The following is a 25,860-nucleotide window of genomic DNA, read 5'->3' as shown; positions in this document are numbered from 1 at the left end:
AAAACCTAGTGAGGTAGAAAACTGATGGAAGGAAGAAAGAAGAGTACAACAATCTGTATAGCATACTTCTGGATGCTCCCCCTAATTAATATCTCCCCCTGATGTCTTCATAACTATCTTTGGAGTGAGAATCTTTCGGAGTGAGTGAATGATGTAGCCACCAACAATTCATATAGTAAATATATTTCCAGTGAGCTATCTCTATGTAAATCATAGAAATTTTCAGAGTCCGCGTTTCCAACAAAACCTGGGCTATTTGTAAGATCATATGAAAGAATATGCCCATACATGGTGTTATGCGGAGATAGCATCAAATATACCTCACATCATCCCAAAATGATGGTGATGGAGTTGAGCCATATCTGAAAAATATGATGTCCGGTCCAATATACTTCCGGAAAATCCTTAAAGTGTCCAACGGATAATTCTCATAAAAATGCTTCAATACTTTCTTAGTATAAGCAAGAATCTCGTTGGCATAATGCTCGATCCTTAAGTCGAGACAAATATTTCGTGAATTCTGCAGAAGCTTTAATGTGTTGCAATCACATTCTAATCAATGTACTCACTGAGGTAATTTATGCATATTAATATTGAGTACAAATTTTGTGCTTCAAGCACATGTCCTTTAGGGACTTGCTTTATGCAATGTCAATCCTCTCAACGGATTTTGTTTAAAAGGGATTAAACTTTATGACACATTATATAGCTTTAACCCAGCTATTTATACATCTTTAGGAAATCGCTTCTGGCGATATGCTCTGTGCATTTAATAACCCTTAAAGATAATATGTTGGTCTCCGTAATTGTGTAATAAGGGGGGCACAATTGAATCTGTAAATATGGAGAAAACCCAACATTCCTTGTTTCTGCCAGAAACAGTGTGTCATACAAAGTAGGTATATTCCCTTTTATTCCGAACACCCAAGTATAACTTTCAGTATTAACAAATTTTGGGGTTCGTACTGTGGGTTGTTCCTTCACGTTCATTCTTATCTATAATGGAATTACCTCATTCCATTTTGGCCAATGATATTGTCGACATTTAATAATTGAACGTGGTTCCAATCAACACAGCCCATTGATGATTTGAGTAGCTACTCCAAAACCAAAAATTGTCATTCATCAATTCATGATCCCACCATTCTCATTTGCATGCGCATGCATCAATTATAAGCATTTCTTTGCTTTTGGGTACCCAAGCCACTGCAGGGGGCTTTTATTATGTGAGAATGTGGATTATAACCTCCAATGGAGCGTTATTTTATAGTAGGGCGTGGATATTCTCCATTTAGGGAGTTGGAACATTTAGAACCCATATATCTGTCATGCTGCAGGTATGCCACAGATTAATACATACATGTCAATTAATTTATGGGACTTTAACCCATATTATGGGACTTTAACCCATATAATTTGCTACGCATTAGGCGTGCATAATATCAATATTGACATGTCAAAGGATTGTCCTTTCGGGACTTCAATCCACATCATTTGCTACGCAACAGGCGTGCATCATATTGATCACTGCTATACCCATATTTTGTTCTTATGAGACTTTAATCTGTGCAGTGTATTATCAATGTATCCAACTTGCAATCTGTAAAATTTGCGTTAATAATTCATGGATACATACAAGCCATTCTTTTGGAACGGACTTATCTCCCCATTTGGTTACCTTTCAAGATAAAATATCAAATAGGTATATAAGCATAAAATAACACAAGTATTGCTTACATCCTTAGGTGGGAGAAACTTTTCTCAAGTATCATTCAAGCTCGTATCGACCCATCGCTTGATGATCTTGTTATATCCTGCAAGAGCAAAAATCACAATTCTCTTCTCTGTCAAAAACAAATAACTCTCAGAGTTAGGATCACTGCATGGATTCATTCTTCAGATGTTCATTCTAAAGAAATAAAATCTCTTATGAACAGAGAGTTATAAAAAGAAAGAAAAGATATAAAAATTGTGATATTGATTGCAAGGTAAGGTAAGCAATCAAGGAAGGAAGCTGGTGGGAGCAGACAACAAGCTTAGCAATCAAGGAAGGAAGCTGGTGGGAGCAAACAACAAGCTCTCATTTCTTCTAGTCTAGAAGAACTTCCGGAGATTAGAGCATAAGGTTGCCTTCACAGTTCCCTGATGTAGCAGAAACATGATCAGGGATAGTCTTACTTCCTGAATGGATGATCAGAGATAGTCTTGCTTCTCGTGCATATTGAGTGCTTACTGATAAGAAAAACAAGTAGATATCGCATCACTAGGTATGGAGTAAACTGGATATCTTCTGCAAAGAAAATTTCGTTAGTAACACATTTATACACAAATACAATGAATAGGTAGAACCGGTGAATTTCAAATTAACCATAGGAAAATTGCGAGATTCTCGGGATGCTTTTGAAAAAGTAGCTCCGTGAAATCCGTAAAGCAAGATCGGCTTTGAAAATAATACTTGAAAACGCCGAAAGTGCCGACAGGCATTATTAGAGGCCACGTGAAGTTTTGGACTCTGGGAAAGAAAAAGATAATATGGGGATTCGAGAAGATATTGGGGTCCTGAAAAACAGTAGCCATATTTCCTTCTATAGATATGGCCTTTGCAAAACTTGATTGGAGCAACTGCGTTTCAACTCAAATTTCTTCATTTTCTGAAACTTTCGTTTTCCTAAGACTTTCTTCGAAACCTTCTTAAAAATGGCTTCCTCTTCTTCCTGCCCAAATTATTTCAATTTAAATGATGCTCCCGCAACTACCAATGATGCCCAAGTTTGGCGTCCATCCTTTGTATCCCAAAATCGTCATCTCACAGTTAATGATTCTGTGATGATGAATGATGCTACTGCTGTCATAGTAGCTAGGAATTTCATTACTCCAATGGATGAAATGCTGTTAACAGGGAGGTCTGAGGAAGAGGCTATTGATGACTCAATGGCTTTTAGCATTCAGAGTGCTGCTTCTGTTTCTAACATGGCTGATCGTTTGCGTGCCAGAGCAAACGAGGTTGAGAGGCTAACAACTGAAAATTCGTCTCTTCAAAGAATGCTTCATGAGTCTCAACAGGAGGTTGAGAAACTTAAAGGAGAGAATAATTCCTTGTTGAAACTGGTGAGTTCGTACTCTGTTGATACACTGAGAAGGCTAGACATGCTGCAGGTCTCCAATGAAAGAATTTTGGGAGACCACGAGAAGCTCATGGCCAAGCTTAAGAGGCGCCGTCCTCTTCCTTCAGAGGCTTCCAGAACATAATGTAATTTTATAGATTTTACAGGGGCCTGCACCTTCATTGCAGGTGAAAAAAAATCTATCTGTTGTATGTTCCTGTAATAATAATTGTGCACATTCTTAAACTTGCACCTGTGGTTTTTACGTCTTTTCAAAATGACGGTTTGGAACCTTGTGCCTTATAGGTTCAAATAACCACATTGTCTCTCCCAAATTGCATGGTATCCCGGAACTTTTGGCCTGGGCACAAACTCAGAATTTATTTGCCCTTTTCAAATGGACATGAAATATGAATTGAGTAAAATCCATGATAATATCGCAATATAGTAGTGAAGAGCATTAACTACTATGTACCCACAACTTCAAGTTCAGGATCTCTCATATATTTGGATCCATGGGCTTCCGGCCCAGATATAACAAAATATGTGGGGAGCCTCAATTCATTATTTGAGGTTTATATTGATATTATCCATTTCGCGGTGTATTCTTAACAACCGGAATTTACAAAATATATTTCTTCCTTGAGGTGTCGATTATAACAAAATCGAACTTTAAATTCATCATCTTCTTATGCCAAAGAAATATGTGGCATACCACAATTTGCAATAATACCTCAAGGGTTGTCCATTTAATTGTTGGAACTTCAGGTTCTCAACACTGTTAAATTTTGAACTTCAGGCCAAAGCCACATATTCTCATGGTATGGACATTTTTACAATTTTCTGTACATATTTCGGGACTTCAAGCCCTTACATAATTGTCCATATTTTGAGGAACTTCTGGCATCTCATTTAATTGCTCATCCATGAGTTTAAGGAACTGCAGGTTCCCTTTTGTATATAGTGACGGTTTACCCAAAATGGTTCATATTTATGCATACGTCACTATTCATGTGAATAGTACTATTCATCAAGTCATAAATACGTATCTATTCATCTACTAGTACAGTTATCATCAATGTGTACGGCACTAAGAACCAATACGGTACTGTTACATCATTAAGGAACTCTAGGTCCTTATTTACATGTCAGGGATTAAGGACCCTTAAGTCCGATCACATGTTTACAAATACAGTACCGGAGAGACTGCCAGCTCTCATATTAATATCATCATCAAGGATCTTCAAGTTCTGATGTAATTGTATGATGAGGATCAAGGAACTTCTGGTCCTGATCTGCATACTGTAAAAACTCATCATACAGCACAATTAATCCATAAAATAAATTGCTGATAAATAAATTACTGGTATGGACGATAAACCCGCACCATACTTTAAATAAATGTAAATGTGCGGTAAAATAAATTCATAAATTAAATTGTTTGCTGTATGGACGTTAATCCCGCACCATACCTTAAATAAATTAAATAGCTTGCTGTATGGACGTTAATCCCGCACCATACCTTAAATAAAATTAAATGTGCGGTAAAGTAAACGTGCTTGTATAGGCACTAATTCTGCTCCATACATTTAAATAAAAGCAAAGGCGTGGACGATAAACCCGCACCACCCTTTAAATATTGTCGTATGGGTAATAAACCTACATCATACCATAAATAAAATAAATAAGCAAAGGCGTGGACGATAAACCTGCACCACCCTTTAAATATTGTCATATGGGTAATAAATCTACGCCATACCATAAATAAAATAAATAAGTAAAGGCGTGGACGATAAACCCGCACCACCCTTTAAATAGATAATGTTGTATGTGTAATAAACCTACACCATACAGTAAATAAAATAAATGTGGGAATAAAAACCACCACTAAAAATATAAGAAAGTGAAAATTACTGTAGGAAGCTTTTCCAACCCCCTTTTTTTTTCCTTTTTTTTTTTTCGTTGGAATCTTATCAACACCATGATTCATTAGTTTGAAAGCTAGACAAATTATGTTGGCTTTTCTTTTCTTCCTTACATCAACATAATGGTTAGTAGTATAAATAATAGTACAGCACAAAAATTATACCTGAGAGCTTCTCGTGCTGATAACGTGTTGTAAAATAACCTGGAATATGTGTGAATATTGAGCTGCACGTAAAGTAGATGAGACACAGTATTTAAGGAGGTTCGGCTATGCCTACGTCCCCGGAGAGCAGCAGTAGTAACTTTTCCACTATGTAAAATAATAGGGCTACAACTTTAGTATTTACAATATGTGTGGCTTACTGAATTTTCTCTCTAAGAGAATTTCTCTCTGCTCTCTCTTTCCTCTTTCTTCCTTCTCTTCCTCTTGTCTCTTTCTTTTTCTCTCTTTCTTCTTTTCTCTTTCCCTTCTTTCTTTCCTCTTCTCTTTTCTCTCTTTCCTCTTCTTTGTTTCTTTCCGTTTCTCCCTTTCTCTTCTGTCTTCTCTTCTATCTCTCTTTGCATAAGAGAGAAGCCTTTTATAGGGAAAGGGTGGATAACACCCGTGAATCTACAATCCACCTGTGAATCTACAATACAATCATGCACCAAAGTCTACAAACAAATAGTAAGTGGGCTCCACTACTTTATACTTTACAACACTTAGCATATAATTGCTTCTTTTTCAGTCCATGAGCATCCAAGTGCCACCCTTGAAGATCTGGGCTCCCAAATCACTGTCAAACTTTTGTGTCACTTAAGAATGGGGGAATATTGCTTGAATCCAGTCGCCATGGGCTCCATAACAAAAGAGAAATTCAAGTGTTTACATGTGCGGGGATTTATTTGGGTGACCTACATACCCCGTGTTTTTCTACCAGAATTTAGTGTTGCTAATTCTGATATTGTAGTGCCCAGAATTTACAACAATTGCCCATCCTTGACAGTGGAAAGGTCTGGTATCGGTCTCATATACCAGCAAGACGAGGAGGAGTTTAAGCAAGCAATAATCCAATCCTGGACCTCCTTCTTTGACAATGCGGATCCCATCCGTCAGTTTGTTGAAGGTCACTCTCCCGAGCAGCCAAATCAAGATCATACGCCCCAACCACACCATGTTCAGGTCTCTCTCACTCTCATTTTTTCTCTCCCACATCAGCCATCTGAATCCAGTAATATTACTTAATTTTTATATTTTTTAGGACTTTAATCGAGACATCATACTCCACGCAATTTTCCGTCCGATTACCGAAATTCTAGAGTGGTATCCTTTTCACATCAGTGGTTCTTCAGTGCAAATCCTGTTGCCGCCATCTCTATGTAGTCAGAGAAATTGGACAGGACTAGCGCTTTATGCATATTTCTCAGATCTTGAGAATCCAACTGCCTCCCTAGACAACTTCGATCCAGAAAATCCTCACAGCCTGATTTGTCACTTGGAAACTGACAACACTAGTTTGGAATATTCTCTCCACTCCTATCGATCAACTGGCCATGAATTAAAGTGGTTAGAAGATGGAGGATTCATTTGGCTGACCTATATACCACGGAAGTGTTTTCAAGATCAGTTGAATGGATGTAGTCACTTGGATGCTTCATTTGCAAGCGATAGGGCAGGGCTGTATGCGAAAAGGTGTGGTTTCCGTCCCGTATACCAGCATGATAAGGGGTTTATGCAGCACTGTATGAGCAAGCAAGACGAGGAAGACGAGGAAGAATTTAAGCAAGCAATAATCCAATCCTGTATCTCCTTCGACAATGAGGATCTTTTCCTTCAATTTGAGGAAGGTCTTTCCCCCGAACACCCACATGAATATTATATGCCCCAAGGAACATATGTTAAGGTCTCTCTCTCTCTCTCTCTCTCTCTCTCTCTCTCTCTCTCTCTCTCTCTCTCTCTCTCTCTCTCTCTCTCTCTCGCTCACTCACTCACACACACACACACACACACACACATTGGTGATTAGAATTGAATATCATTACTTGATTTTTATATTTTGTAGGACTTTGATCGTGACTCGATATATAATGCAACTTTCCCTCCAAGTACTGAAATTCTAGAGTGGTTCAGTCCTCATCACAACAGTGGTCCTTCGGTGAAAATCCAGTTACCGCCATCTCTCTGTAGTGACAGAAATTGGATGGGTCTGGCTCTTTGTGCATTTTTCTCACACCTTGACAATCCAACTGTCTCCCTAGACAAATTGGATGCAGAAACTGCTCACTACCTCATTTGTCACTTGGAAACTGAGAACACTAGATTGGAATCTCCCCACATCTACCGAACAACATGCGAAGAATTCAAGTGGTTATGTGATGGAGGGTTCATTTGGCTGACCTATATACCACGAAATTGGTTTCTAGATCGGTTGAATGGGGGTAGCCACTTGGAGGCTTCATTTGCAAGCGATAGGGGAAGGTTGTCGGCACAAAGTTGTGGTTTCCGTCTAGTACATGAGCATGATGAGGAAGAGTTTAAGCAGCACTGTATCAGAATGACCTCGTTATTACTTGTCAATCAAGAAACAAATGGTCAGCAATACCATGATGGTGAGAGCGAGGTAGGACCAGCAGAGCAGACAGCTCCATCCAGGACGCTCACCATGAAAGATTGGAAGGAGCCGAGGGTCTTAATAAGCCTAAAGACAAGGGTAAACAAGTTCAGGAATAGGCTGCGGATGTATTTGAGATATGAGCTGATTCACCAGGGTCTGCATTATCTTGAACTGTTTGGAATAAAATGTTCGTTAGTAATTACGTGTCGTTTCTTAAAGGCATGCATGCAATATTAATTTAGGTGTTTGGTTTGTGTCCTGTATTTGAAATAATTGAGGATTGATTTCATGTCCTCTTCTGTCGTTTAATTTCTTAAAGCACTAGGTTTAATACAAGTCAAGCAATGTTGTCTTAAGTCACCGTTGTGGATTATCTCCTTGAAATAATTCAAAGAGCTATATATATGTGCTCTTACAAGAAGCATGCTTTTTATTAATCAATTCATGTGGGTATGATGAAGGCCTCTAATTATATTCGATCACGATTCAATTGGTGCGGGTATGACGAAGGCCGGTCTTTTGTTCTCCATAGCCTTGGGTCTACTGTTTGTGAATGGTAAATCAGAGTTTAAAGTCGCCATTTAGCTTGAGAACTGTTTCAGCAGGAAGAGCAGTAGGATCAGTTGTCCCATTTGTATGAACTTCCCGTCCTTTGTTAATCAGAGAAGCCAGGTACATCTCATCAACTGCAAGGAACAAAATTCATGCATGAATTTCCAGGTTCAAGTATTATACTTCCAATGTGCAAAGCAAACCCACAAATAAGGAAAAGATGCAAGAATGGACAATCAGAATTTCAACCTCTGCTCATTCTATTATTTGAGGGTGCCCCATCTGTTCCCAAAGAGACAGATGCCAGCATCAAGCATCTCTTATAGGTGAAAATCCAAGCATTCTCATTGCAACAGCAGGGCAGTGAGATACTTTGACACCATCCCTTGAAAGACAATCAGTCTGGAGATACTGAATAACAGTTACATACCATCCATACAATATAAGAACAAGTTTAAAACCATGTGAGTTTTGATTGTGTTGATGAAAAATGTACATAACACGCAACAGACGTGGAAACTCGGATACATATTTTACCGTTAGACACACACACAGCTTCATCCCACTTTTATGTTATGTTTAACAGATTACAAACAAGAAAGACCACGTGATCAGTTTTACAAATTTTGTATGAGTTCAAAACAGGAATAGAAACATCAACTCACCTCAGCAGGGTTGACCCAAACTGTATGAGCCGCTAGCAAATTGTCGTGAAGAAACTGTATCTTCTCCAAGTGTATGACCGTTCCATGGTCAACTTTTTGCGTCTCTGTCACAAATTGATTCTCATATGCTATCTCTGCAACATGCTAATTGGAAACAGGAGCTAAGTGAATGTTGAGTTTCAACATCACCCATAAATGTATGTTAGAAAGGTGAGAGATAAATGAGTACCATGTGAATCCCAGTTTTCAGTTCTTTGGCAGTATCTGTTGTTGCAAGTAGTAATCCATCAGTTGCATTCATAATTTGCCTAATTCAATACGGCTCGGTTTTTCAGTTTTGCGGTCTACATGCCCCCCCTTGCGTTTTTACAGAAGTGCATAATAGATAGGGAATTGACAAAAAAATTAATGCACATCAGAAAAACGCTATGAGATGAAAAACACGGGGCATTAAAAAAAAGTTTTTTCTATTTAAACTTCGCAGTTCTGTTTGTTCACCCTCATGTTCTAAGTTCACTTCAACTTCTAATTCAAGTTTTCACAATTTTTAAGAAAACCCCACTATCTTCCCAAACTACCCTTAAATACACATCCATTAGAAAAAACAAAAAAGTTTTTCTAATTAAACCGCCTACTTTTAATAAAAAAAAATGAAGAGAAACGTTAAAATTATTCGAAAACTATATGGCAGCTTCACCTTTGGGGCCGACATATGAACTGTATGAATCGAATGGGAAACAAATGCAATGGACAATAAGTGCGTTTTAAAGTCCAAAAGATATTTTTTTTTTTTTAGTTTTTCTATTTAAACCCTACACTTTTTAGGTATACTTTTCATTGTTCACTCAAATACTTAAATCATTAAACTTTTAAATTTCATTATTGGGGACGACATATGTACTGAAAAATTGGATATATGAAACAAATGGAAGAGAATAAGATCATTACAGCCAAGCAATCAAACTAACGTTCTACGTTTTTAAAAGAGAAGAGTAATCTAGCATTAAGATGTAGAAGAGTTCGTATTTTTCTAAAACTTAATATGAAGAGTGATGGGGGTGTCTGGGGTGTGCTAAGGTTAAGTACAAAGGGAAGAGAATAAGATTATTACAGCCAAACAATTAACAAGTCTTTCCATAAGCTCCCACGTAGATTTTAAAGAGGCATGCTCGTCAATGTTTTACGTCTTTGGCAATACGATGTAGAGGAGTTTGTATTTTTCTAAAACTTAATATGAAGAGTGGTGGGGTGTGTATAGATGTACTAGGATTAAGTATTAAGTTGGATGACCTTTTTTGTCTTTTTACATAATAATAAAACTTATAGCTTAATGATTTAAGTATTGGGGTGAACTAAGAGAACTGTGGGGTTTAAATAGAAAATCTCTTTTTGCTTTTTGACATAATAATAAAATTTAGGGTGATTTTACTAGCACACCAAAATTTGCTCTTTGCACCTCACATTCTCTTTACACCCCACTAAATTTTAGAAAAATTTAAAATTACTCACTACACTCCATTTTTCTTCCTAAATTGCACTCATGAACCCCATTTCTTAACTTACCTGTGTGACCAAAATCGTGACCTTGTTTCAGTGGTAGTCCACCAAATTTGTTTCCGTTTTCGAGCGGCTGTCTACCGAATGCCTTTCCGTTTTTCAGTAATAGTCCACTGAATCTGCTTCAGTTTTTTAGTGGTACTTCGCCGAATTTGTTTCCGTTTTTCAAGGGTAGTCTATTGAATTCGTTTCTTGTTTTAGTGATCATATGCCGAATTCGTTACTGAGTTTGTACTTGATATTGTTAATATCGTTACCGAAATCATATACCTTGTATTTGTTCTTTTAATGGGAGTATGGTCAAAATAGCTTGCATTAAATTTGTGGTCGACAATAAGTTATTAAAAAAATAAATATATTTCGGTTTGTTGCCACTAAATTGTAGGTAAAAATTCGGTAATACAACACCGAACATCGTTCTATGTTATGGTGGATCTCCATCGCATCTTAAGTTAATGGCCGGTCAAACACAACCGAAATAGGTGCAATGTTTCGATGACATCCCACCGAATTTACCTATCGCGTTCAGTACTGGTGTGCTGAACGTAACCAGCGACCATCATAAAATTCTAAACTTGAAAAACGCCAAAAAATAAACTAATACCTCATTCGAAGCCTGTAACACCCCGACCCCAAATTTTCCCAAATTTAACCCTTAATTAATTATTTAAGGGTATTTTAGTCATATTTTCAACCGGAGAGAGTTTGGGGCCGTGACTGGTATTTTTGGATAGGTCGTACTGAGACGAGTTCATAGACACGTAGTGGGCTCGAATCGGAGTTGTGACGAGAAAGATATGGTCAAAAGAAGCCCAGTGGCACAATCGTAAATATTTCGAAATGGGATTTTTTTATAAAAACTCATATTTTTCTCTCTCTCTCTCTCTCTCTCTCTCTCTCTCTCTCTCTCTCTCTCTCTCTCTCTCTCTCTCTCTCTCCCGCGACTTCTCTCTCTCTCCCGTCGGCCTCTCATCTCTCTCTCTCCTCGTAACTCCGGCCACCGGCCGCTGCTGCGGACGGGGCCGGTGGCAAAAGAACCGGCTCGACCTCGGCGTCACGACCCAGCCCATCCCCGACATCAGCCGCCGCTCCAGCCGCCGGAAAATGGCGATTTTCGCTCGGATGTCGCCGGATCTTCACGGCCGCCGATCTCCCTCCTCCGGCCGCCATTTCTGGCGATCAAGGTATGGAAATTCATCCCTTCTGCATGCTCTAGCTGATGGTTGGGTAGGATTGGATCGATTCTTAGCGTAGCTAATTAGATTTTCGAATTGAAATTCGGCCAGTTTTTCGATCGCGATTCCGGCCACTTCCGTTCACTTTTTTGGGTAGGTCCAAGAACAAAAGTGGCTCCAAATAGGGTGTTATACCTAGGGTAGGAATTTGGAGCCGTGATTTTGAGATTTTCTGGCGAAGCGTTATCGCTTTGGGCACCCACGCGCTGCCGGCGCGTGCGGCGGCGCGTGGGCACTGTAGAAAAATAGCACTGTGTTCCGATGAGAACCTTAGGTTGTCACGAGTGCGTAGGATTTCGCGGATCTCAATTCGAACGTCGTTTGACTATCGAACGGATAATCGCATATTGTGCGTTATCCGGGTTCGATAGGTTGGGAACGTTGGATGGTCCCAAATTTAATATATGTTAATCTAGATAATTCTAGGATCGTGTAGGAATTCATGGATCGTGAATCGGAGCCCCAGATGTTCCGAATAATAATTTTAAAGTTTATATTTTATATTAATTGTCAGATCGTGCGATCGTGAGCAATCCGACCGTCCGATTTGAACCAAACTTGCAGGACAAATGTCCTATACCCGGTGGAACCCATAGGGACTTTCGGATCGAAAATTGGAGGTCATGGGTTCCGCAGGTCCGGTTGACCAGGGTTAGAGTAGTTTGACCCTTGGTTGACCATGAGTCTCCCGGAGTAATCTCACCTCTCTAGGGGGGATTATCAGGTGCTAGATGATTGTGGAGGATTACACAATATTAGAATTGAATTATATAACTATAATTATATATGGTTGTACAAGGGTACAACAGAGTCTAGAATGTCAGTTTGGAGTGCTATACGCACTACTTTAGGTACCTCCCTGTATTTTGGACGCACTACAAGCACCACCAAGTGAAAGTTAGGTCCCACGTGGCATAGGTTATCCGGCGTTGGGACAGACCCCATACGTGGCGTTGGTTGTACCGGCGTATGGGGAGATTTGTAATATGATGTTCAGGTCTCACGTGGCGTAGGTTATCCGGCGTTGAGACAGGCCCCATACGTGGCGTTGGTTGTACCGGCGTATGGGGAGCTATATGATAGTGTGTTGAGGTCGCACGTGGCGTAGGTTATCTGGCGTGTAGACAGACCCCATACGTGGCGTTGGTTGTACCGGCGTATGGGGAGCTATTGTGATATGATGTTGAGGTCCCGCGTGGCGTAGGTTATCCGGCGTTGGGACAGGCCCCATACGTGGCGTTGGTTGTACCGGCGTATGGGGAGTTATGTGATATGATGTGCAGGTCTCGCGTGGCGTAGGTTATCCGGCGTTGAGACAGATCCCATACGTGGCGTTGGTTGTACCGGCGTATGGGGAGATATTATGATAGTATGGCATGGTCGCACTTGGCGTAGGTTATCCGGCGTGTTGACAGGCCCCATACGTGGCGTTGGTTGTACCGGCGTATGGGGAGATTATGTGAAATACAGAGAAATGAAATAAGGTATCGCCTATGTGTGGAATTGGGTTTTATGGGAAGAACTACGTGTGGCTTGATCCCTCAAGGAGGGTACGTAGGCAGCCTAAGGTTATTAGGTGCAGCCGCAGACTAAATGTTAGACACGTTGTTTTAGAGAGATTGATTCGGACCTTGTTGTTGGTCCTGAAATTTAGGTGAAAATGTGATTGTGTTAGGAGGCTAAAACCTCATATATTGAAATGTGAAGGGCTAAGTGATGCATGTTGAAATTTAATAGTCATAATTTATATTTGAATTTAGTGTTTGCCTTGTTTAAGGCATGAATTGTTTTATTAGCGTGTTTGGTAGTTTGTTGAGAATTATTGGAAGGCCGAAGGCCATTTATGTGAATTTGCATGAGATTATATTGTGCATGCTGCCAGTTGGTGATATTAAATGCGTTTTTATGTAGGTATAAATTTTGGGAAACGTCCAATTTATAGGGGAGACTCTGCCGAAATTTCGGCAGGAAGTCTCGGTTTTAAGTAAGTGGGCCTGGCATCGGGGTGATGTCAGGAATTCCAAAGGGTTCGTCTCGGGTTTTGAGAAAATTCGGGGCGGGTCCTTTCAAAGCCTCTCTAACTTCAGTGTCATCCTTCATGAATAAATATAGGATTTTTTTTACCAATTTATAAACCTCATTTGGGTTGTAGGAACATGATAGTTTGAGAAAAAAAAAAATAATTAAGGTTGTAGGAACATATGTGGGTTGTAATGAGCAAATTTAATTTTTATTTTAAATGGTTTTTGTTCTTAATGGTAATTATGTACAATGTTAAAATAGGTTATTCATGTTTAAAATTAGTATGGAATGCAAAGAACAAATAATGAGGTGCCAATTAAATCACCCTAAAATTTAATAGCTTAATGTATTAAAGTGAACAAAGAGTTGTGTTAGGTTTAAATAGAGCGGACAATTTAAAACTTTAGGGGGCGTAAAAAAATTAGGCGTGAAAACCCTCTCTCTCTCCATCGCTCCAACTCTCTCTCTCTTTCGACCCGAAAAAAAAAAAAAAAAAAAAAACCGGGATCTCTCTTTCGTTCTCTCGCTCTCACTAGCTTTCTCCCTCTCTCTCTCGCTCTGATTTTCTCTGTCTCTCTCCCGCTCTGACTCTCTTTCTCTAATGGTGGAAATCTTTCTCTAGCTTGCTGTCTGTTTATCAAACTCGCACTATCTTTCTTGCGGGCTGCTCTTGTCCCAACGTCTGAAGCTCTGTGACAGGTAATAACTCTCATTCTCTTAGGATTATGGTCTTGCCGTCCAACAAATCAGTATATCAAAACAATTGTTGTGTCCCTAATTTGATTTAGGGTTAAATTTGTTGAATATTGAGTTGGGGCAAGTTTTCTGAAATTTTTTCTGGATTTTGCTTGAAAATAGGACTAGCTAAGGAGCTTTGCTCTTATTCGTGATTACAACATAGACAATAAGAATAGCATTCAAGTTGGGGATTGGAGATTTGGAGTTGGAAAACTAATTCTTTTCTTAATTTATTGTGTAAAGCTCCTCTACCTTCGTAATGCTGATAGCTCAAAGTGAATTATTAGGTTTTCAGGCAATTAAAAAAAGAAAAGAATATCTGGCTTTTTGTGCTCTAATAGCCACAACAATAGATTTGATGAATTATCTGCATCGTTTGTCATTGGCACTGTTCTTTGTCAAGTTTATGTTCTTTCGATAGCGAGTAAAAAACACTATCATATAGCTCAGGCTTTCATATCTTTGGCTGACACGGCGCTTTCTATAACTCTATTATAACCTATTATAGTGTTTTTTTCAGCGCTGTCTATGAGAAGTTGTGGTGTAGTGATTTAAACCAGTGTTTAGAGGGTGTCTATAAAGTGCAACAATGTCGGTAACAGCAGGTGTTAGTGATACTGTGATTGCAGTCAGGGATAAGCTCAGAGGTAAAATTGGGCAAACAAAAGTTAAAAGGTATTGGCCTGGAAAAGCTCCCGAGTGGGCAGATGATGCCGACGAAGATGGGGATATTAGGATGTCTGCAGCTGCTTCATTGGAGAAAGCTTTCCCCACGCAGGAATATTCTGATGTTGTTAGAAAAGATGATCCTAGACTGCGCCGTTTGGCTGAGAGCAGGATAGATAATCGTGAGGATGTTCGAGCTGATCATAGGCGTATCCGGCAAGCTGAGATTGTTTCAACAATTGAAGAAGAAGCCAAGAGGCAGGAAGGATTAGAAGCGGAGGAAGAGGACGCGGATGCTTTGGAGGAAAGAAGAAGAAGGATCAAGGAGAAGTTGCGTCAAAGGGAGCAAGAAGAAGCTCCACTCCTTCTGTCAGAAGACGAGGAAGAAGTAAAGGAAGAGGAGGAAGAGGAGTCTGAGTATGATACTGACTCAGAAGAAGAGCTTACTGGTATGGTGATGTTGAAGCCTGTCTTTGTGCCCAAGTCAGAGAGAGATACTATTGCTGAACGTGAGCGACTTGAGGCTGAAGAACGAGCCCTTGAGGAATCAAGGAAGAGGAATTTGGAGGAAAGGAAGAGAGAGACAAAGCAGATTGTGGTTGAGGAGATTCGGAAGGACGAAGAGATTCAGAAGGGTTTGGAACAGGAAGGAAATATTGTTGATATTGATACTGATGATGAAATAAACGAGGCAGAGGAGTATGAAGCTTGGAAGGCAAGAGAGATAGCCAGGATCAAGAGGGATAGGGAGGACCGGGAAGCAATGATTAAGGAGAAGGAAGAGATTGAAAGGGTTAGAAACATGACAGAGGAAGAGAGGAGGGACTGGGAGAGGAAGCATCCGAAAGCTGCACCACAACCAAAGCAGAAGTGGAGATTTATGCAGAAATATTACCACAAGGGTGCTTTCTTCCAGTCAGAACCTGATGACTATGCTGCAACTGTTGGAACAGATGGAATTTACACACGTGATTTCTCTGCCCCAACTGGAGAAGATAAGATGGACAAAACAATATTGCCCAAGGTCATGCAAGTCAAACATTTTGGTCGTAGTGGAAGGACGAAATGGACTCATCTTGTCAATGAGGATACGACTGATTGGAACAATCCGTAAGTTCAATTTCTTTAATGCATTAACCACTCTGGTTACCTATTTTATATTTGTGTTGAATTCATTAAACACCACAAGCACTATTATATTTCTTGTTTTCTTAAGGGAAGTTAGAGTTTGTGTCAGTTTACCCACAGTTTATTTGAAGTGAATACGAACGGAAGGGCTAATCTTACTGAATTTCTCAGTCAAATCGTAAGATTTTATGGGTTCGAGAATAGTAAGATTTGAGGACATTCACGTAGCACTTGATGAGCATTAGTCTTGTAGAAAAGTATGTGTGGTCCAATAGCAGTATGGTGATTTATTAGCACATATGTCTATTAGTTTAAATAGTTTGATATAATAATTAAACAAATAGGTTATATTCATTGATAAGTAAAATTTGATTTATAAAATGCTTTAGGGAATCAAAAAGAAAATTGGTTATGGTAAATGTATAATATCACTGTATTTGACTTTACTGATGGTCAACATTTTTTACTTTTTTTTTTTTGGGTCAGAAGATGGACATAAACATCACTTAATTCACCTGTACAAGTATTCCTAACCAAAAACTGTCTTTCACTTTGATCTAGAAGCCCATGTAACTTCATTCACCTATACCTGTTGAGAGATTCGATAATTCTATATGTTTCAAGAGTGAAGTTCAAAGTATGATAAATGATCCCATCCAACTACCCAGGACCAGATGATTGAGAGTCTTTTTATTTTTCTGTAGTTAATGCAATTTATAGATGTCATTTACGTTTATTATTTTGGAGCTCTTTAATAATCGTGTTTAAGTCTCTGTCACATGATCAATGGTATAGGCATAATTCAGTATTCCTAAACATGTTAATTTGAGTCTTCCAATGGTTCATGTAAATAGTCCTTTTAAAAAGGACTAGTTAGTAAGATTTGAAAATTAGTGAACATCACATAAAGTTTTCTATGATTTCCGGCTCTCATGTGTAGCTTGAATGATATTGGAGAGAGCCAAAGACACCTTCTGATCTATTGTTAGGAGTGATCCAAGAAACTTATAGTAGTGATGCCAAATTCCATATCTTTTTGCACTTCTTCTTTGTCCTACATCATTATATCTGTATATGTTTTCAAGACTCCAAAGTCCGGTTGGGCAGGAATCCATAATCTGTAAATGGAATGACAGGAAAACAAAAATAAAAAAGAATAGCCATGGGTTGAGTCAAAGTTTTTGGATAATAAGCTAAAACTTCTTCAACAATATATAGAAAAACTACATTGATATTGTTGTGGTCATAGGAATAATTTAAAATTTTGGAACAAAGCATTGGTGGCTTAACTTTGAAGTAATAGAACATGGGAAAAGTTATTGTTCTTTTCTATTTTATTAGCAATTTGTTATGGTCATATTCATATTCTTACTTTCATTTCTATATCAACATATTTTGGATGGGTTCTATATTTCAGTATAAGTATTATTTTTTGGTGGTTGTGTCCAAAGAAGGATGTTCCACCAACTCTAAACTAACCGAATGAAGTCTAGATCAGTGCTGTCTTGTGGTATGAATATATATTAAATTGATATGAATTTTGTTTGAGGGAGAACAAAAGTTGAGTTGTGAATAGGTGAACATACCATACAAATTCTGATGAATTTTTCATAGGGCTTTTTCCCCTTTTCGGTAAAGGAAGTGGCTTGGAATACCTTATAGGTATTTTGGGGAATATAACTGTATCATCAGTAATAGGATCCACTTTGGCTTCTCTTTTAATCTTAAATTCCAGACTAGGTACATCTGAATACGTTTTATTTGATCCCGAAATTTTTTGCCAAACAAGCACATTTATTTACCGTTTTCTGTATTTCAGATGGACATACAATGATCCTCTTCGGTCAAAGTATAATGCTAAAATGGCAGGAATGAACGCGCCTATTGCAAAACCCAAAGGAAGCAAGAAATTGAAGGATTGGGAATCTCGTTGATTTATAACTACTCATTCATGTGCAAGAAGCTAGGTTTTGTAATTTATCTGTTGTTTTCATGACAGAATACAAGTTTGTGGGAGAATATTACATTCGTCAATGTATTTTCGCAATGTAGGACTGCTCAGGGCACAGCCATGTAAGATTTCTGGTCCATTATTATGATAATTTAGTGTGACTTTAGATTAGGATTAAAATTATAAAATTCGATCTGCAACTTTAACTTGATCTCATATGCCTGGACTATTTTGATGTTCTTGACCACCTAACTTTTGTTCCTGGGTTGGTGAGTGAGCAAATACAGTGAAGTGGGGGATTTTTTTATTTTGGGAATTTAGTGAATTATAATATGGATGTTGTCATTGGGGCTTTGTTGTGTTTTGTTGTATGTTGATCTGTGTTTTGGAATTCTGGCATAAACAGATTGCGCTTTCTTGCTATAATAAGTGTACCAGTGGATTTTGCGGTTTGCGTTTCGTTCTTTTCATTTGGGAGAAGTTCAAAGGGTAAGTCTTTAGGAGTATTTTGTTTGCTAGAGATATTTTATTTATATTAATGTGACGGATAGTCGGTATAGTTACTAGAACATTCCTTTTCTGTGGTATCATCTTTCATCAGATTCCTGATAAACAATAATAGATATAATTTTTTTTTTGGTTATTGTTGATAAACAATAATAAGATGCCTTGCATATATCCGTTCATTTTAAGAACTTTGTAAAGGTGAGGCAACAGCCCTCTCCCCTCCCCATTGTATAGAGGCAAATTATGTTCTTGATTTCATTCCTGGTCACTAAAAATAGAACGGCATTGTTTTGGTTTAAAAGCAAGCAGCTTTCAGTGACCAAACTAAAATGGATCACTACTTAATCTCAATATTGGTGTGATTAAAAAGTGGAAATAAATGTGTAAAAGAAATTCATTGTGGTCAACAAACATTAGTGACCGAATTCGCATATTTTGTCACTGATCCTACGCTATTAGTGACCGGTGACTTGGTCACTATTGACCTTTTTTCTTAACCGGTGATTTAGTCACTATTGACCTTTTTTCTTGTAATTACATTAACGAAGCGTTTTTCTAATCTCTTTGTTGAAAGTGATTGTCAAAAGGGAGACTTTGGAAAAGCCCAAAGGAGAGAGAAAATTTTTAAAAGAAGCCAAAATAGACAAAGTTGCCCTTATTTTTTTTTTTGATTTCCTAAGGAAACCTTTACATTTGCATGTCTTTGGTTTGAAAGTTGAGAGGTTTTTCTGTCTTTTTTGAAAAAGCTTTGGCTTTTTCCAAAAGTGAAAGTTTTTTTATGGGTAAAACCTAAATTTACTTTTGTCAAAAACATACTAAACTTTTACAACAGTGGCATTTATTCCATTTATTGACTTTTTGCAAATTTTGGACATCATTAATAGAACTTTTGTATTTGGTTTCATAATTATATGAATAAAATAGCTATAAGACTTTTGTATCTTCAAAGAATTCTTGTGGGATCCTCTTTGTGATGTTATTTTATTTTTCAGACAACAAAAGCTGCAGAAAAAGTAAAGTTTTAAAACCCATTATTTGCTTCCATTTCCCCGAAAGTGGGAGGCCAAGAAGCTGCTTGGACGTGCTTTGGTGTAAGTAGATCTTGCATATATTAATGGGCTTTTATCACAAATAATTTCGAGATTTGTGAAATTACCACTTTTGGTCATGGTTTTTTTCTTGACATTATTAGTTTCATATGTCACTTTACACATTAATTTGGTTTTGTCGTTAAGTTCGGTAAAAAATTTATGTTAAATTGCTGATGTGACATAAATAAAGTGCCTATATATCCAATGAGAGAATGTCACGTAGATCTAAACAAAAAAAAAATTATTTTAAAACAGTTTAACATTTAAAATCTTAAAAAATAGAAATTTAAAAATAAAATAAAAAATAAAAAAAGAGGAAAAAAAAAACTCAAGCCTCCCGTTACTTCCCCTTTCGCCTCCCTCCCCTTCCCCATTTTTCCCTTCCGTCTCCCCTCTTCCTCCTCCCCTTCCCCTCCTTCCCCTTCCATCTCCCCCATCATCCCCCTTTTATCTCTCTCTCCCCATCCTCTCTCTCTCTCTCTCTCTCTCTCTCTCTCTCTCTCTCTCATAGACCCCAACTTCCGCTACCCAACCCCAATCCCCTCCTTCCCCGACCCGCTTCCTCCCTTTCTCCCTCTCTTCCTCTCTCTCACCCTCCGTTTTTTCTCTACCCAGACCACCCCCAAGGCCAACACCACCATACAACCACTCCCATCCCCACCCGAGATCCACCCCTAGCCCTAGCTCCAGCCCCACCCCAAGACCCATCCCCCATCCCCTACGTAGATTTTTTTAAAAACATTGTTTAATCCACGTCAATGGCATGACCAAATTAATGTGTTAGGTGTAATATAAAGCACTAATGATATCAGGGGAAAAAAAAAAACTAAAATTTATAATTTCGCAAACCTTAAAGATCATTAGTGATAAAAATGCTATATTAATTAAAGCTGGGGAATCATTGAATGTATGCATTTGATGGGAGTCAAAAAATCAATTAACACATTGGTCTAACATAATGGCATGACTTGCTCTAATATACGTAACACAATGGTCTCACATAAAAATCAGTTAACTAATAATTAAGCTTGAAGCTATTGTGGCGGATTTATTGTCATAGCCAACTAGCTTGACCCAAATTTATGAGTTGCAATTTCTTTAAAAGGTGCATATAGATGCTTGCTTGTGAGAATGCTATTTTTCCCTTCCTAGATCTTGAAGGCCTCAAAATTGAAGTTTTTCTCCTGTAGGGTGTTTCAGTCGCTTGACTACTGTTTGGTGTGATCGATTGAAGAGGTGTCCAAGATTCCTCTTTTTTCTTTTCTTTTGTTGCCTTGTATTTGGTTCATGCTGCAAATATTTTTTAAAGACTACAACGCTATTGTGTTTGCCTCTCACATTTGAGTTTCTTATGATTTTAGTATCCTTTATACTATTTTATAAAAGCATCTGCTCCAAACAAAAAAAAGGGTAAGGCATAGCGCCACTAGAGAAAGTAATATAAAAGTGGATTGCGCATAACTAGTAATAACAACTCCCTCATCAAAATTTTCACTATATAATATCATTGAAAAGAAACTCCACTACTAATAATTTGTATAAGCAATTTAATATTGATCATGTGTAGCCTGAGCAACTCATAAATGTTGTTGTGCACAGCGAAAGCGGATTGCACATGGATGGTGGATATGAAACTATTGAAACAACAAGAGCAAAATATGAAATACAGAAATCCAAACGACACAAGGATTTATATTGGTTCAGCCCGTGTGTAGTTTACCTCCAGTTCGAAGACAGTGAGAAATTCTACTAGTATCTCAAAAGAGATTGCAACCAAAGGAGATTAATCATCTCACCTATCCTAGGAATTACAGAGTTTAACTCTCACAACCCAAATCCCAAATACACCCAAGTCACTCACTGGCTAACCACACACAAGAGCCAAGAACACAGGAATTGTTCTTGCTCACTAGGAAAGAATACATTAAGAACAATTTAAATAAATAAACCTCTCACAAACACAAGGAACAAATGAAGAAGACTCAACCTTTGAAATGGCTTGTGTGTGACCCTGGTCGAAGTTCGACCATGCGTCTTGGAAAACCAATAGGCCAAAATGCAAATTGGCGGCTCAAGGTGCCTAACGGCCAAATCGAAACAAGAAGGTCGAACTTGGGGGTCATCCTGCTTCCTATGTCGTTTAATCTTCAGTAAAGTGTATAGCTTAAGATACACGATGTTCAATCACAATTCAGACTAAGATCTTAGAAGTCGAAACCCACCTTCTAACAATGGGTTGAAAACATCTGACTTCCAAAGTCGAAACATCTGGAACTTCTGAAGTGGATCAAGGGCAAGTCATCTGATCAGCCAAGGTCAAGTCCTCTGATCAGCCAAGGTTAAGTCCCCTGATCAGCCAAGATCAAGTCCCCTAATCAGCCAAGATCAAGTCTTCTGATCAGCCAAGGCCAAGTCATCTGATCAGCCAAGATCAAGTCCTCTGATCAGCCAAAAAGTCAAGTACTCTGATCAGCCAAGGCCAAGTCATCTGATCAGCCAAGGTCAAGTCCTCTGATCAGCTAAGATCTTGGCCTTCGATCAGCCAAGTCAAACCCAACTCCAAGTTCCGGTGAAGAAATTCCAAGTCATGAACATCAATGGGTGTTTTAACCAAGATCAGAATTCTAGAAGTTACAATGTTTCACCAGATGTCAAGTTAAAGTCTCGGAGGTCTAAGCCCAAGGCACATATTAGAACCCATGATTTTCGGAGATAGCGTGCACGTGATAGAGGCTTAATAAGGAAGGAAATCAAGGAGATTGACGACAATCCGGAGTATTTCAAAAGAAGAGAGAATCAAGCAATCAGAAGGTCTCCATCATTGTGATCCCACAGATTTGAAGGCTTCACAAGGAAAGGTTTTGAATGAAGTTGACCTTTGGACATTTAATGGTCAATCCATGGGCTGACAAATGCCTCTATATAAACCTCATCAGATGAAGGGAGAAGCCCCGAAATCAGACAGAAAAACCTACTTTTTGTCTTTCAATTTTCTATCCCTATACTAGGTTTTTATTTTCCAAGCAAGTAGACTAGATCAGTTCTTCACCTTCGTTAGTGTAAGTTTAATTTATTGTATTTTCCATCACGTTTTTTTAAGATTCAATTTTATCACTTTATTGTTAATTGTTATTGAATTTTCTTGAAGCATTAATTTAATTTCAAATTGCTTTATTTTATTGCTCTTATCATTTATATCGTTCTTATTTCATTCTTCGTTTAATTTAAGTTTATTTATCGCTTTGATTACTTTATTGCACTTCAATTCTCGTCTTTAAGTTTAATCGCATATTTTAATTTAATTTGCATCGTTATCATTAAAAATCTCTAAAATACTAAAATACCTATACGAAACCTAACCATCCTCGACCCCGAGGAAGTGAAAGAACCTAGGCTAAGAGGAGGTTCCTTGCTTGGCCTATCAATCGGCTGGTTAGAAGTCAGAAGCGCAAACACAACAATCCAACCTTTTCCATTCAAGCCAGTCAGTGGCTTGGTGGTGACACGTCTACGCAATCTAAAAGAAGAAGGACCAAAAACTCCTTCAATCGGCCTACCCAGCCTTAAAAGGGAAACAACTTGATCTTCCTTCAACATCTCGTGTAGTCAAAGAGGAGTTTATCTCCACCATTATGGTGATGCTCTCTAGTATTTCTTTATGTGTGGAAGTGTCCCTTCCTTCTGTTTTAGCCTCTCTGAGCAATAGTGCTCATGGCACATCCAAATGGTGCGGCACAAATGCCCAGTCAAATTACACATGGCTTGCTCCTCTTTTGTAGCCAAAGGATTTGGTCCTGCTCTTCCAAATTGCTCTACAAGACAAGGACCGTTAATATGCTGAAAGTGCACAACTACCAGCATTGGAAAAAGAAGTCAGCCGCTCTTTCTTGACTTTGCTGCAGACACAAACCCACATGCACACAGTGAAACAGTGCAGCCAGCCTTTGCTTTTCGGCAGCTTCTATAGTGCACCAGGTGCATCCATACACCATTTGTCCTTTATGATGCTCTTAAATTTTTTAAAACATTGGTTACTGGTTATACAAGTTATCAAGTTTCCACTTTTTGAAAATGCAATTGTATAAGGGTCATGCAATTATGCCCTTCCTGTTTGACAATTGGCATATGATTGGATAGTGATTTACAGTAGTTTGGATATGAGAGTACCATAACATTGTAAAAAGATCCTAAAACTTATAAGTTACAAGATTTGAGTAGCGATTTACAAGTTTTTGAACAAGGATTACAACATTAGGGCTCACATAATCCATAATGTTGTAAATTACTCATTTACAAAGATATGGATCCATATTACAAGGAATTGGTAACTCCGGACCATGAGGATGTAAAGGGTTATTATTCTAGTAAAATGAGAGTTTACAAGACTAAGGGCCGATTTTACAATTTTGGGATACGAGGGTACCATAACCTTGTAAGGAGGATCAAAAAATATGTAAGTTACACGATTTGGGTAGTGATTTACAAGTTTTTTAACCATGATTACAACGTTAAGGTTCTCATGATCCTTAATGTTGTACATCCTTATTTTACAAGGATATGGATTAACATTACAAGGAATTGGTAAGTGCGGACCATGAGGATGTAAATTAGGTCCCTATTCTAGTAAAATGAGGGTTTACAAGATTAAAGGCCGATTTTACAATTCTGGGATACAAAGGTACCATAACGTTGTAAAGAGGATCCATAAACATGTAGGTTATACAATTTGGGTAGTGATTTACTGGTTTTGCACCATGATTACAACATTAGGGTTCTCATAATCTTTAACGTTGTAAATCCTTATTTTACAAGGATATGGATCCAAATTATAAAGAATAGGTAAGTTTGGACCATGAGAATGTAAATTGGGGTCCTTATTCTAGTAAAATGAGGGTTTACAAGATTAAGGGTCGATTTTACAATTTTGGGATACGAGGGTACCTTAACATCGTAAAGAGAATCCCTAAACTCGTAACTTACAAGTTTTTGATAACAATTTACAAGGTTTTGCTTAGGGTTCACCAAATCTATAATTTTGTAAATCAGCCTTTTACAAGGATATGGATCCATATTATAAGGAATTGGTAATGGTGGACCTTAGGGATGTAAAATGGGTCCTTATTCTAGTAAACAATAGTTTACAAGATTAAGGACCGATGGTACCTTAACGTCGTAAAAAGAATCCCTAAACTCGTAACTTACAAGTTTTTGGTAACAATTTACAAGGTTTTGCTCCTAGATTACAACGTTAGGGTTCACCAAATCCATAATGTTGTAAATCACCATTTTACAATGTTATGGATCCACATTACAAGGAATTGGTAATGGTGGACCTTAGTGATGTAAAATGGATCATTATTCTAGTAAAAAAATGTTTTACAAGATTAAGGACTGAGTGCACAATAACGTCATAAAAAGAATCCCTAAACTCGTAACTTACAAGTTTTGGTAACAATTTACAAGGTTTTGCTCATAGATTACAACATTAGGGCTCACCAAATCCATAATATTGTAAATCACCATTTTGCAATGTTATGGATCCACATTACAAGATTAGGGATTAGGAAGAACCTTTAAGTTGTAATCATGATGCAAAACCTCGTAAATCATACCCTTTTTTTTTCTTTCCTTTTTTTTATTGTATCAAAAGCAATTGTCAAACAAGAGACAAATTACCCTTAATCAATTCAAATGTTCCTTTTCGGAAATAAACTTATCCAAATATATAGTTTAATTTTATTTTGTATTTTCAAGATAAACTTATAAACCATGCATTTCTAGGAATAAAATGTATAACATGATTGCAACCATGTTTGCAATAATGTGCATAAAATTCAATTGCGAGGACAAAATTACGAATTGCATTCTATTAAGCAATGTTTTTATGCATTCTACTAAGTTTTTTGCTCATGGATTACAATCTTTTGAACATACAATTAATTACGAAGGATTTATCATTAGTGAGAGATTCTACATTTCATAATTGAGCAAAGATAATGATAATTGCAAGACTGAAATGCAAATGGGACTACGGGGGGGGGGGGGGGGGGTCTAAATCGAGTTTCATTAAATAAGGAGAGAAGAGAAAAAGAAAAAGAAAGCAAAAGCAAAAGAAAAAAAAACG

The 25,860-nt window shown here is 37.9% G+C and overlaps 3 protein-coding genes across 5 annotated transcripts; 2 read left to right on the top strand and 1 right to left on the bottom strand.

Moving 5' to 3' along the window:
- LOC18778507 lies at positions 5,774 to 8,065 on the top strand. Its single transcript, XM_020562639.1, has 3 exons — positions 5,774 to 6,192; positions 6,272 to 6,913; positions 7,073 to 8,065. The coding sequence occupies exons 1-3, from the start codon at positions 5,833 to 5,835 to the stop codon at positions 7,859 to 7,861; spliced, it is 1,791 nt and encodes a 596-aa protein (XP_020418228.1). The 5' UTR covers positions 5,774 to 5,832; the 3' UTR covers positions 7,862 to 8,065.
- On the bottom strand, positions 8,186 to 9,142 carry LOC18779812 (5-methylthioadenosine/S-adenosylhomocysteine deaminase). Its single transcript, XM_020562307.1, has 4 exons — positions 9,071 to 9,142; positions 8,842 to 8,985; positions 8,426 to 8,561; positions 8,186 to 8,310 (listed from the first exon to the last, which is right to left on the bottom strand). The coding sequence occupies exons 1-4, from the start codon at positions 9,140 to 9,142 to the stop codon at positions 8,186 to 8,188; spliced, it is 477 nt and encodes a 158-aa protein (XP_020417896.1).
- LOC18780729 (microfibrillar-associated protein 1) lies at positions 13,918 to 18,728 on the top strand. 3 transcript variants are annotated; one of them, XR_002271161.1, is made up of 4 exons: positions 13,918 to 14,354; positions 14,914 to 16,169; positions 18,007 to 18,260; positions 18,545 to 18,728. XR_002271161.1 is itself a non-coding variant. In XM_020561819.1 (3 exons), exons 2-3 carry the CDS (start codon positions 14,983 to 14,985, stop codon positions 18,119 to 18,121), a joined length of 1,302 nt encoding a protein of 433 aa, XP_020417408.1. In that variant the 5' UTR covers positions 13,918 to 14,354; positions 14,914 to 14,982; the 3' UTR covers positions 18,122 to 18,385. The 3 variants fall into 3 exon arrangements, 1 of the variants encoding a protein (XP_020417408.1); XR_002271162.1 differs by having other exon boundaries at positions 14,902 to 16,169; XM_020561819.1 differs by lacking the exon at positions 18,545 to 18,728 and having other exon boundaries at positions 18,007 to 18,385.

This window comes from Prunus persica, chromosome G4, assembly GCF_000346465.2.
Source record: "Prunus persica cultivar Lovell chromosome G4, Prunus_persica_NCBIv2, whole genome shotgun sequence".
Classification (NCBI taxonomy): domain Eukaryota; kingdom Viridiplantae; phylum Streptophyta; class Magnoliopsida; order Rosales; family Rosaceae; genus Prunus; species Prunus persica.
The sequence above is the reverse complement of the archived record's forward strand: the minus strand, read 5'-3'. Positions and strand labels throughout refer to the sequence as shown.